Source organism: Naumovozyma castellii, chromosome 1 (genome assembly GCF_000237345.1).
Source record: "Naumovozyma castellii chromosome 1, complete genome".
Classification (NCBI taxonomy): Eukaryota; Fungi; Ascomycota; class Saccharomycetes; order Saccharomycetales; family Saccharomycetaceae; genus Naumovozyma; species Naumovozyma castellii.
In genome coordinates, this window is record NC_016491.1 from 463,628 (window position 1) to 476,324 (window position 12,697).

The following is a 12,697-nucleotide window of genomic DNA, read 5'->3' on the forward strand; positions in this document are numbered from 1 at the left end:
ACCGTGAAACACGATATTTTATGACACACTCAAAATGATTTTCGAATCTAACATTCATGATTTGATATTTGCTAGACCTGCTTATTATCTATTAAGTGAAAAGTAGAGTTAATTATTGTTTGTCTATAAAGTTTATTCATCACTTTCTGTATCGTCTTCATCGTCGTCGTCGTCGTCGTCGTCGTCAGAGGAGAGTTCTACTCCGAGATCTTTAAGTTTTGCACGATATTTGTTGTTTTTCTCATCAAGTTCTGTTACCAAAAGCATCAAGTCATCCAATTCTGATTTATTATCTGCCGCTTTTGCATGTTCTTCCCTTTCATGTTCTAGTTTTTCTAGTTTCTCTCTGAGTTTCTGTAATTCAATAATCTGCTCTTGTTTCTCTTCATCGCATTTCTTTTTAGCTTCCTCCATCTTCGTCGCTTTAACTTGATAGTCTTCCCGATCATTAGTTTGTTCCTGCTTGAGTTTTTCGGTTTCAAGTTTCAACTGTTCGATGACATTTGAATTATTTTTGTCTCTGTTTTCGATTTCAGTTATTTTTGTCTTGATGGCGGCCAGTTCTTCGTCCTTTTGCAATATAGCTTCTTCAAATTTTGTTATTGTGGACTGTGACTTTTTCATGTTAGTTTTTTGGGATTCTATTACTTTTTCTAAAGTATTAATTTTTTCTTTGTCTTCATCATGCTCACTGCTCAAACGTTTCATATCAGCATCAGTTGAGGAAATAGATTCTTTAAGTTGAACAATCTCAGTTTCAAGATTCAGTTTTGTCATTTGACATTTTTCCAATTGTTCTTTCAGATCCTCATAGTTGTTACTCTTATTTCTAAGTTCTTCTTCTAACTTCGAAGATTTCTCTATGAGCTTATCATCTTGCTCCTTCTGCTTTTTTAGAGAGTCCTTTTCCTTTTCCAACTGGGTTTGAAGTTTATTCTTCAAGTCAGTAAGTTCCTTATCTTTTCCTTCAATTGTTATTTTAAATTCGGATTCTTCGGATGCCTTCTTTTTTTTCAAATCTTCGATTGTTTGATCCTTGTCCTTAATATCATCCTTCAAGGAATTTAAAGTCTTTTCCAGTTTTTCAATTGCTAAATCTTTATCCTTAATATTACCTTTCAAAGAAGCTAATGTCTCATTCAATTTTTCAATTGCTAGAACTTTATCCTTTACATCGCCCTTTAACGAGGCTAACGTTTTATTCAAATCTATTAGCATCATGTCCTTTTTTGCCATTTCTTCCTTTGAGCTTTTCAATTCTTCTTTTATTTCTGATATTTGATTTTTCAACTCCTCAAGGTTCTGATTAGAAGCGGAAAGTTCTTGCTCTTTTTCAGAAATTAAGTTTTTAATCGTTTGGGAACGTTCATCCAGATCCTTTTCTTTAGAAGTAATTGTTTCACGTAAGGTGGTTATCTGAGTGTCTTTTTCTTCGATTATTTTCTGGGTCTCCATTTCTGAATTTTTGGATGCCTTCTTGATTTTCTCAACTTCAGCACCTTTACTTTCATTCTCAAATTTAGCCTCATCCAATCTTTCCTCCAATTTACTTATCTTCTCGGAATATTCCTGCGTAATAGACGAAGATCCTTCATTCAATAATTTCCTCTCTTTCTCAAAATCATGTATCTTTATCTTCAAATCAGCCTTAATTTGAATGATTTCTTGAACAAGTTTCTTCTTTTCCTCTCCAGATTCCTTTTTTACAGATTCCAATTCCGACACCACTTTACGTTTGGATTCTTCCACGTTTTGTAATTTTTTCTTCTCCTTTGACAATTCTAGTTCCGTCTTAGAAATTTTGGTTTCTAGATCCGTTGATTTTTTGACCATGGCCTCCTCCCATTCCTTCATAGTTTGGACTGAACGCTGCAGCTCTTGTAGTTCATTTTGCAATTCTTCGGACTTTTTTTCATTAATGGAAAATGATTCTTGCAATTTTTTTAATTCTTTCTGTGATTTAGCAAATTCATTTTTAGCAACCACAGTATCTGATTTTGTACTTTCACACTCTTCTTCTATGTTCTTAATCTCTTTTTTCAATATTTCAAGTGCTTCCGTATGTTTCTCTTTGTTCAAATCCAATTCATTTTTCATGACTTTAATTTGAGATTCAAGTTCTACGTTGGTTGAAGTGGCTGTATCAGCCTTGGCCAAAGAGTCAGCAAGATCTGATTCATATTTGGCCAGCATTGATTGATGTTCCTCATTTTTTTTGTTGAGTTCTTGCTTGGACTTTTCATAAAGTTCCCTTACGGAGTCTAGTTGTTCGTTCAAGTCTTTAATACGATTTTCCAAGCTGACAACTTCCTCTGAGGAGGTATTGGCTATTCCCTGAATACGTTCCTTTTCTGCTGCAAGTGATTCCAGTTGTGTCTGAATTGACTGAATATTTTTTTCTTTTTCCTCTATAGAAGTTTCTAAAGTCGTGTATTGCAGTTCTTTTTCTTGAAGTTGTAATTTTAGTTCATCGACCTGATCATGAAAGGACTTTTCGTTGGCCTGACCATTCTTTTCTAAACTGTCATATTTTTTCAATAGAGTATCGTATTTTAAAGTTGATTCTTCCAACTTATTGTTAGAATCAATCATGGCATTTTTTGAATTCTCCAACAATTTCGAAAGTTCTCTCTTTTCATTTTCAGACTCAATTAGCTTCTGTTTCGAAGTAGTCAAATCTTCATTTACTGTATCCAGTTTAGTCTTTAACAAAGTTATCTCATCCATATTCTTAGTAAGTTCAGATTTCACCGAATTCAACTGTCCTTCTAGATCATTAACCTTTCTTTCGTTTATTTCTTTTTCAGCTTCAATTTCATTCAACTGTTCGTTCAAATGCATGATTGATTCTTCTAGTTCATTCTTATCATCTGAGAACTGAGCACTTTTGGCGTCGTTACTCTTCTTCAGATTATCTATGGTCAATTCTAAATTTGAGATCTTTGATATAAGCCCTTTATTTTCAGTTGTTAAGGTAACATTATTTTCGGTCATCTGTTTAATATTATTTTTTAATTCAGTTTCATGAGATAAGTTTGCCGACTCTAACTCTGTTAGCTGTTCTTGTAAGCTATCACGTTCCTTTTCCAACTCTTTAAAGCTTGTTGCCAACGATTTTAGTTTATCAGTTAATTTCGGAACTAAATTATCATGATTTTGAAACTTAGATTTCCATTCCTCAACTTCCTTTCTTTTTTCATTTTTTTCTGATTCTAATGATTTAACAGTGTTTTCTAAAGTTGCCAATTCTTCATTTAAACGAGTAATATCCTTCTCTTTTTCATTTAACTTGTCGCTTAACTGTCTCTTTTCCTTTTCCAAAACTGCCGTTTTCTTCTGCAAATCCTTCAAAGCAATTTTTTGATTACCTTCTAGTTCCTGTTTTTCTCTCGACAATGCAAATAACTCACGATTCATCTTATTTACTCCTTCTTCGGCCTTTTGTTTTGCGAGAATGATAGTTTGAAGTTGTGTTTCGATGTTTTGCAACTTTTCTTTGTATTCCTTTAATAACTCCTCATTTTTTTCAATCTTATTCTCATTTTCTTTCTTCAATGCATCCAGTGTATCTCTTTCCTCGGTAATTTGCTTTAAGGAAGTCGTCATGTCACTTAATTCTACTTTTATGGTATCATATTTATCTGACAATAATGAATGTTCCGTTTTTAAACTTGCTAATTCTGTAGAAGAGTCTTCATACTCACCTGAAATGGTCTTCAATTGATTTTGTAATGAATCTATGGATGCCTTATTATCATGATGTAATGTTTCGAGTTCTTCTTTCAACGCAATACACCTATTCTGTAATTCTTCAAAAGCTTCAAATGAGATTTTGGATATTGGTTCTTCATCAGGACTATGAACAAATGCGTTCTTAATCCTATAGAAATTCTCATTAATCAACTGGACGAAATATGAACTAAAATAAACTTTCGGAAGTCCAGTCTCATCCAGTGCAGCATTTAATATGTCAAAATCATTGTCTTTTACTTTTGAAAAGAGAGAATCATATTTAAATTGCTTTATTTTGGATGTGTAATTATCCTTACCTAACGTTTTCGTTATAAATTCAAAATATTCCTTTCTTGGAAATGGGGAATCCTTGGTGGAAAATTCATAGGCAACACCTAATAACAAGGTTATCATACATTTTACTGTGATATCTTCATCTTGAATTTGATAGGAAAATGATAGTAATTGTTGAATATTCGACTTATTTGATAAGAAATCGTTTACAACACTTGAATTTCCATAGAGCCAAAAAATTAAAAAGGATGTATATGCTATTGGTATACGAATATCTTCAGCTGAAAGCGAGGTCAGCAGTAGTTCCGTAACTGTTTGCACTGGATCCATTTGATCTTCGTCATCTTCCAAATTTGAATCTAATTTCAGTTCTTCAATTAGTTTACTCAATTCCTTCCTTTCGTCATTCTCAGATTGTAAGAGATACATTAAAAGATCAATTGTGAAATACAGTTTATAAGGGTTAAGCTTCATATCTGGATCGTAGTTTAATAATACTTCAAATATGTTATATTTCAATTCAAGAGGATTAGAATCTGCTGAGTTTTTATATCCTTCTAACTGCTGAGTAATAAATTGTTTCTGTGTTTCGAAATTATTGCTTAAGTAGCTTTTCAATAGTGTTGTTGCTGCCGCCCTTGTATCAAAAGTATGTACTGAATTGGAATAAAGTGACCAATTGATCAATAGATGGACTACCGGAACCAGTTTTACCTCATCAGGGATCGATTGAGTAGGTAGAGACGGATCAAAATATGGTACATCAATCTTGGCAAATGCTGCTTGAGTGAATTCATTATTCCTGATCATATCTGATGCGGTCAGTAATGCAATTGGCCGCACTCTCTTGGGGATACCTGGATAAAATGCCAATCTCAACACGATCATCAATACATTTGATTCTAATAAGAACAGTTGGTGTTTCTTGGCTACTGTACTGCTAGGCTCCACAGTCAAGGCAACAATATCCAGAGTAGTGGTCATATTGATAATTCTTTGATCATTCCAAAAGAATTCTTCATCTTCTGTCAGTGGTTCATTTAACACATGTGCTAATTTTGGTATATTACCCGTTTCTAAGAATAGCGTTTGATTTGATGTATTGTATTTTAAGATGTTATTAACTAGGGATAAACAATCGTTAACGACTAAAGATCCACGTAATCCACCTTCTTCTTCAATAATGGTAAATAATCTATCAAATATATTTTCAAAGGCGACTAATTTTTGTACATGAGGTGAATCATTAACGACAGCCATTAATAATAAAATTGTTTCATCCCTAATTGGTTCATGAATATCATCTAATAAAGAAACAAATGTGGAAATACTGGTGGGCAGAGAAAGTATGGCACTTCTAGCTCTATTTGGTCTCGTGGCCATAATTGCCTCTAACAGTTGAACGGTATACAATTTAATGTGGAAATTGTCAGTATCTAAGAACCCAATGACCAAATGAATTAAATCATCTGATTGAATCAAGGCGTCTGCTATCCAAAGGGAGAATTGATCCACAACTTGATGATCTCTCTCCTGCTTCATGACCAAGGGAGATGGATATTTCCCATTCCTCAACCGAGATTGTTGTGAAATCCAAGATCTAGTCAAATCATCATCGCCATCACCTCTAATAAAAAGAATTAATAATGTTTCCAATATGGCCTTCACTAAATCCTCATCCAAAGAATCTTTCTTCAAAATATTCAACAAGGGCTTCAGACCGGATGCAATGACTGACTCACGATATTGACGACTGAAGGACTTAAGACCAAGGACCGCTGACCTTCTATCCGCAATCAACGTGGAGTTTTCCACTCTGTCACATAGTGTCGGTATTGTCTCCTCTGCCGATGGGACTTTTGGTTGTTGAATAAATCCCTGAATAAGGTCCATTCTGGCGGGTCAGATTGTCTTTGCAATTGGTTCTCTGGAGGTAGTCTCTTATGTCTGTCAGATCTAGCTGTCTGGATTCTTCTTGAGAGGTATCTAATCGTATACGTTGTTTAAATCTCACGACGGGGTAACACAGATACCGCCTGGCTTTTCTTATTCTTCACACCTGTATGGACTCATAATACCACGAGAAACCCTTCGAGAATAAAATCCGGCCAAATATTGTTACAAAATATAACGACAGAAGTTTCCACCCTCCATAAGCTCTTCTAGTCGACGTTTAACCTTGCTACAACATCTATAGTGTTCGGTTAGATCAACAAAGAATACTGAGCGGCAATTTTTCTCCAGCACGTGAAATCACTATCCGAGATTGTAAAATAATAATAAAGCCACATTATTCAACCAGGTAACTGATATGCTAACCTGATATTTAACTGAGGTTGGAAGGGCAGTAACTCACCTGCGAGCAAGCCTTTAGTCGAAAAGCAATGCGTGGATGAACCTGAGCATATAAACTGAACTAATGAATACCCCTAACCAGAACCATATATCGTATGAGGGGACCGTGTACACAACGAGTCATCCCAGCTTGAGCATAACGGACTTCAAGATTGAGGAAGATTGGAACGGCAGACCCGCCAGTGAATGGTCTGTCTCCAAGATTGGTTTATTGCAATCTAAGATAGAGAAATATACTTATAAGATATACCATAGTAATAGATTTGGGAAACATAATCTTTCCAAACTGATACCGAGACACAAATTGGTAGAATTCGCTAACGAAGTGTTCGGGTTTGATGGATGGCATGTTGATGTTATAGAGGTCGATGCCAGTGAGATGCCACCTTCCAGTGCACAATTAAATGTTGAGGATGATACTGTAAAACATACAGTACTGGCCGAGGCACAAGTCAAGATAACTTTGAAAGACGGGACCAACACTCAGATGGGTGGAATAGGGAAAGCTACTATGAACTCTAAGGGTGATAGTTTTAGTAAGGCAAGAAAGGAAGCTGTTAATGATGCGTTGAAGAAGGCTTTACTAAGTTTTGAAAAAATAATATTAGAATATGAAACTAAAGTGGAAAATAATTATTATGTGGATGGGTTATACGTGACAAAGATAAAACAAGAAAATACTCATGTAGATGACCTCGGATTTCCCATAAAAGTTAAAAAGGAACAAAGTTTGAATTGATCCATGCATTATGAATAAAATCTTTTATAAGATAATTAATTTAACATCCACATATTCACTATTATTATTATTACACTATAAATTAATATATTGTATTTAGTTATATGATGCCGCTCAGAAACTATCCCGTAAAATCTTTAAAGGAAGCAGGAAACATTGCTTAGATAAAAATATGTTCTTTGATGGTAAAGAGCATAAATGCCTTGAGCTTGAAAATACAGAGGCAATGAAGGTTCTAGATCCACATTATGTCAAAGCGTGTACATTGCTATATATATAGCACCATTTATTCTACAAAATATTCAGTTGGGCGATTACTATTGTAAAATAATCCATAGTAGATATCGAAGAGTGCCAAGATATATCTTATGATAGATTACTGCCATTATTTAATAAGTGAGACCTGGCTAGAGAAATACTGCAACGTAAAACACCACAAAATATGAAAATCTAAACTAATACGTAAGAAAACAGTATAGGGTTTACTATATATTTAACACTAAAATTTTCAGCATCATAATTATCCTCCTGTTATGCCTGACTACTCCTTCACTTTTCTTTCTCTCGGATGTTTAAATGTTATTAGTTACTCACTATTCCCTTGGCTCTCTGTTCTTTGAAGAAAAGTTTCACGACGGTTACACCCAGACATATGTAAAACATCCGAACATACCATACACTTTCTTGTTAACTTTTCTTAAAATGCGGCTTATCAAAAAACTGAGACTTTGGAATTTCGCCTTGACAATAATAGTGAATCTGAAATATTGAGAAAGAGGTCCCTTTACAGGATGTATACAAATAGAATTTGGTCGCGATAGTTCACGATAGGCTAGAAAGACCATTACAGAGACTATACATTAATGTATGTGCGAAGGTACCCTTTTGAACGATTTTAGACCAGCGAGAAACAATGATTATGATACTATAGAAATGGACGAATATGTGGAACCTAATAGAACGAAACAACAATAAATATACCATTTTATGATCCAATATAAGCTGGATAAAGAATTTTGAGGTGCTGTAATACAAGGAACTATTTATCCAAAGTGCGATAATGATGAAGAACAAGATATTGAAAAAACAAAGGAATTGACGAATGAGACTAAAGGATTAACTTAACCCCAATACCATTTCCACGTTGATAACGTATTGAGGCCTTGCTTTATCTATTATTATCGAAGTTTATACGAAAGAATGATGATGACAAATCCGAAGTTTAATATAAGGAATATTTTACGATGTGACAGTTTTATTATCAATCATTACTGAAAGCATTTCTAAATCGTAACAAATACAAGACAAATTAACAATTACTAACAGACAAATTTTTATAATATTTACAGACATTCAATATGGCTCACGAAAACGTTTGGTTCTCCCACCCAAGAAGATACGGTAAAGGTTCCCGTCAATGTCGTGTCTGCTCCTCTCACACCGGTTTAGTGAGAAAGTACGACTTGAACATTTGTCGTCAATGTTTCAGAGAAAAGGCTAACGACATTGGCTTCTACAAGTACCGTTAAACGGCTGTATAAAGAGAAGATTTTCTTTTCGTTTGCAATATCAATCTCAATATCATATATAAAATGTTAAAATAAAAAATTCATTCATATAACGTTTAGACTTTTTGCTACTTGGTAAGTATAGTGTTGTGTTTTCAGCGGCTAATTGGGGGGGACACCGGGTAACAAAGAATACTTTTAAAAAATTTTCAAATCAGCGATGAGCTAAATTTATTGTAGACTATAGTTGCCATTGATATGGATCCAGACAAGTTGGTACCTACACCCTTTTATTGAACCTCAATTACCATACCAATTAAATAAGCTCAGAAAATAATGGGTAAATCTAAGAAAAGATCAAGAGCTTCTCGCTCACGTTTGAATCCTTTATCAAATAATAACGGAAATGACAGTAACAACAATAGAAAGGATGCAAATCTCATAACAAAGAAGATTGAGCCCTTATTAAACAATCTTAAAAGTGCCATTGCTAATGACAGAAGTATGGCATTAAATTCAATCAGTGTCCTATGTGAAGATCCACATCTAAGAGGCTTATTATTAAGAGAAAAATTAATCCAAATTATCTTATCGAATCTATTGAATGATGAAAATACTGATATTGTAGTTGAATCCTTTGGATTATTAAGAAATCTGACTTTAGAAGAGGGTTATGATGTTTCAGTTTATTTATGGAGATCTGATATTTGGATTAGTATTAAATCAGGTTTTGAAAAATTAACAACCTCTTTACATGCATTGAATGAATCATCGTCAGATAATGGGAAAAATGGGAAAGAATCAAAGAGACTATTGTTTGATTTTGCTGATAATTTGTTGTCATTAATTGTGGCATTATGCAATGGATCAAATGACATCCTAACACAGATCCTCACAACAGATAAATTACAGGAATTATTTGCCGTCATAATAGAACTATTAAAGTTTGGCATTGATAAACTACCGATCCAATTATTCAACACAATCTTAGATTTAATTTATGATTTAAGCACGGAATCCTTTGAATTCATAGATGCTATCACACAAGATGATGTATTATCTGAATTTATAATGAGCCTCCCTGTTTCCTCTAACACTATCCATCCAAAATCCAATTCATTAACTGAGGTCCTTATTCAGGGGATATACTTGCAATTTCTGGATAATAATGTTACATATGATCAAGGTAGTACCATGATCGTAACACTTCATAATACAATAGCAAAACTAAACCTAAATGAAATTCAAAAGGATTTATCTACCACTTTACAGGATGATGAATTAAGTTCCATGGATAATTCAAAGATGACCACTAAAATCAAAGATTATGCCAAGAGACGTAGTGCAGCACAAATGAAGCTGCAAAGTATTGAAATTGGTCTTGATATTATTACTGCCACCATTGAGATTATTGCATCTGTTCATGAGGCATCATCAGGCAAGATTTCTATACCCGACAATTTGATTCAATGTCTTGTTGATATGGTTCCTGAATTGTTTATTGAATTATTTGATGTATGCACAGCTAGATGTTTAATTGGTTGGAATAATTTGCTGTGGCTATTTCTTGGAGTTGGCTTTAACTTCTTTGAATTAAAATCTAAAGATAACGGTAGAACTATGTATAAATCACTTTGGGACCGTACCACAGCATTAAATGATGATGAGTACGATAATGGGAAAGACTTAGGCGTATTAATTGGGAAATATAGTGTCATTTGGGTGCTACTAAAGATAACTTCTACCATGCAAGAAACTCCGTTGAATTTCCTCAAGGAATTTGGTATCTTAAATAACGTGAACTTTGTTAACCAACTGATAGAGAAGTTTAATAAATGGGATGATGTGGAATTAAAACAGAGACTAGCTGGTATCCTAAGTTGTCTCGGTTCATTTCAAGGACAGGATCTACAACTTAATGAAATCATTGGGAAGTTCTTTTTGGAACAATGTTGTAATGACAAGGTACCAATCTCTGTCGTGAATGATTTATTAAATTTCATCTTTGAAATGTACTGTGATGGTAATTTTGATTACGATGGCCCTGTTTTCGTTAATAATGAATTTGCTTCAATATTGAAAGAGAAAGTTGCTCCTACTGTCAAAGACAGATTCAAATTTGTAGATAAGAACAAAGAACCTGAGTTGAAGGAGAGATGTAATGAGACTTTCAATACATTGAACAGTTTTATTCAGTATAAAGAAACAGAAAAATCTTAATAGATAGATTTAATACACATGTATAATTAATTATACAAATTCATTTTTACATAATTACTTACTTAGCATATTGCTTTGCCTGAAGTAAAACCTTCTTTTCATATTCCTCTTTATTCTTAGAGAAACTTCTCCATGCAGGTTCCTGAGCGGGAGAATTTGGATTTGGAGAATCCAATAAATCTTGAATCCCTAGACAAATTTGCTTCAAAGTAATAGCAGGTCTCCAATCTTGATCTTCATTTAAAATACTCAAGCAAATGGTTCCACTAGGGTATACATTAGGATGGTAAAAATTAGCTGGTAATTTGACTTTGGGTGGTTTTGATGGATATTCGTTTGGATATTCTATAGTGATTGGATATACACCTTCCGCCCAAATGGTACCTTCCTTGCCTGGGATACCGGCCTCCCATTTTTGTAAATTCATTGAACCATCTGGGTGCCTTGTTGGCTTAGCAAAGAAACCAAAAGGGTGGTCCTTTCTCCATTTCTTTCTGTTTTTTGTCTTAAAACGTTAGTATTTTGTTCAGAGAAACTAATCGGTAATGTAAATTAAGAGACATACCTTTCTTCTTGAAGACGTTGCAGGCAGAGACTACTCATTGTTGCTTCTGTATGGATGTGTTAGATGAGGTGGTATATGTTGTTCGTTTGTTTTTATTAACTACTTATGATTGCAAGATCTGGAATTGAAATTTGAAATTTCATGTTGATGGAGAAAATGGAGAAGCTGGATCTATTAATGGAGAAGAGCTTTCATTGTTACGACAAAGGAAAACCATTTTAATAAAAGGAAATAAACAAGGAAGTATGAGTGATAAAGATGAATATGACGATTTAGATGATTTATTGGATGAAGATCCAAGTAAATTAGACATTCCTGATGTGTCTACATCCTCCGGCAATAATGTCAGTGGTGAGAGCAGTAGTAGAGGAGATGCGACGATACGTCAAGCCAAGACCATCTTAGAAAATGTAAACACTAATGATGGTCCACTAAATAAGAAGGATGAAGATGAAATCAAAGTCTTACTAAATGATCTACAAGACGAATTTAAGAATTTATTGGTTGACAATGATGCGGAGGAGAATAATGAAGCCTTCAAGACATTTAATGAATTACTTACAACATTAGATGAGGCGAGGACTGCAAAAACCACCGAACCAACAACAAACTCCTTTGCTACTGCTGCAACTAATGAGGAAGAAACAAAAGTGAATGCAGAGGGAAAAGGGTTCAACAGAGTTGTTTCTGATACACTAGATAGATTGAAAGAGAATGGTTCCAAAGTTGATTCTAAAATTGCAGAAGAGAAAACAAGTGGTAAGGGTAATCCTGACGATGTTCTCGCAGCACTATTAGATCAATTGGTTGCAGGGGCAGATGATCCTGATGGAGATGATGCGGGTGAAGACACCCTTACAAACATGATAAATCAAATGTCATCTAAGGAAATATTATACGAATCGATGATTCAAACACATGGCGAATTAACAGAATGGATTAAACAGAATGAAAAGGTAGAGGAACATCAAGAGAATATGGATCTTTATAGGAAACAGTGTGCGAAACTTAGAGAAATCATGGATGTTTTTGAAAAGGAAGATTATACCAATGACCTATATAGGGGTCAAGTAACTAAATTATTAGATGACCTTGAACATCTTGGAGAACTACCGGTGAGCAAAGGATTTAAAAAGGGTAATAATGATGATAAAGATGTGGAAGATATGAATATGGATGACATCACCAAAATATTAGGGATGGACGGTACTGATAATCCTGAACTAGAGAAAAAATTGGAGGAAACTTGCAATCCACAGTGAAAAATAGTATAATCAGTTTTAT

The 12,697-nt window shown here is 34.1% G+C and overlaps 6 protein-coding genes across 6 annotated transcripts; 4 read left to right on the forward strand and 2 right to left on the reverse strand.

Annotated features, from left to right (window-relative positions):
* Positions 1-132: 132 nt before the first annotated feature.
* USO1 (Uso1p) lies at positions 133-5,919 on the reverse strand (the record flags this gene model as incomplete). Its single annotated transcript, XM_003673146.1, has 1 exon — positions 133-5,919. The coding sequence occupies one exon, from the start codon at positions 5,917-5,919 to the stop codon at positions 133-135; it is 5,787 nt and encodes a 1,928-aa protein (XP_003673194.1).
* Positions 5,920-6,445: 526 nt separating this feature from the next.
* RAD59 (Rad59p) lies at positions 6,446-7,120 on the forward strand (the record flags this gene model as incomplete). The annotated part of the gene is made up of 1 exon (XM_003673147.1): positions 6,446-7,120. The coding sequence occupies one exon, from the start codon at positions 6,446-6,448 to the stop codon at positions 7,118-7,120; it is 675 nt and encodes a 224-aa protein (XP_003673195.1).
* Positions 7,121-8,478: 1,358 nt separating this feature from the next.
* NCAS0A02470 (40S ribosomal protein uS14) lies at positions 8,479-8,649 on the forward strand (the record flags this gene model as incomplete). Its single annotated transcript, XM_003673148.1, has 1 exon — positions 8,479-8,649. The coding sequence occupies one exon, from the start codon at positions 8,479-8,481 to the stop codon at positions 8,647-8,649; it is 171 nt and encodes a 56-aa protein (XP_003673196.1).
* A 315-nt stretch (positions 8,650-8,964) lies between these two features.
* Positions 8,965-10,848, forward strand: SYO1 (Syo1p; the record flags this gene model as incomplete). Its single annotated transcript, XM_003673149.1, has 1 exon — positions 8,965-10,848. The coding sequence occupies one exon, from the start codon at positions 8,965-8,967 to the stop codon at positions 10,846-10,848; it is 1,884 nt and encodes a 627-aa protein (XP_003673197.1).
* A 58-nt stretch (positions 10,849-10,906) lies between these two features.
* Positions 10,907-11,451, reverse strand: UBC9 (E2 SUMO-conjugating protein UBC9; the record flags this gene model as incomplete). The annotated part of the gene is made up of 2 exons (XM_003673150.1): positions 10,907-11,342; positions 11,414-11,451. 2 exons carry the CDS (start codon positions 11,449-11,451, stop codon positions 10,907-10,909), a joined length of 474 nt encoding a protein of 157 aa, XP_003673198.1.
* A 207-nt stretch (positions 11,452-11,658) lies between these two features.
* PEX19 (Pex19p) lies at positions 11,659-12,675 on the forward strand (the record flags this gene model as incomplete). The annotated part of the gene is made up of 1 exon (XM_003673151.1): positions 11,659-12,675. One exon carries the CDS (start codon positions 11,659-11,661, stop codon positions 12,673-12,675), a length of 1,017 nt encoding a protein of 338 aa, XP_003673199.1.
* Positions 12,676-12,697: the final 22 nt, after the last annotated feature.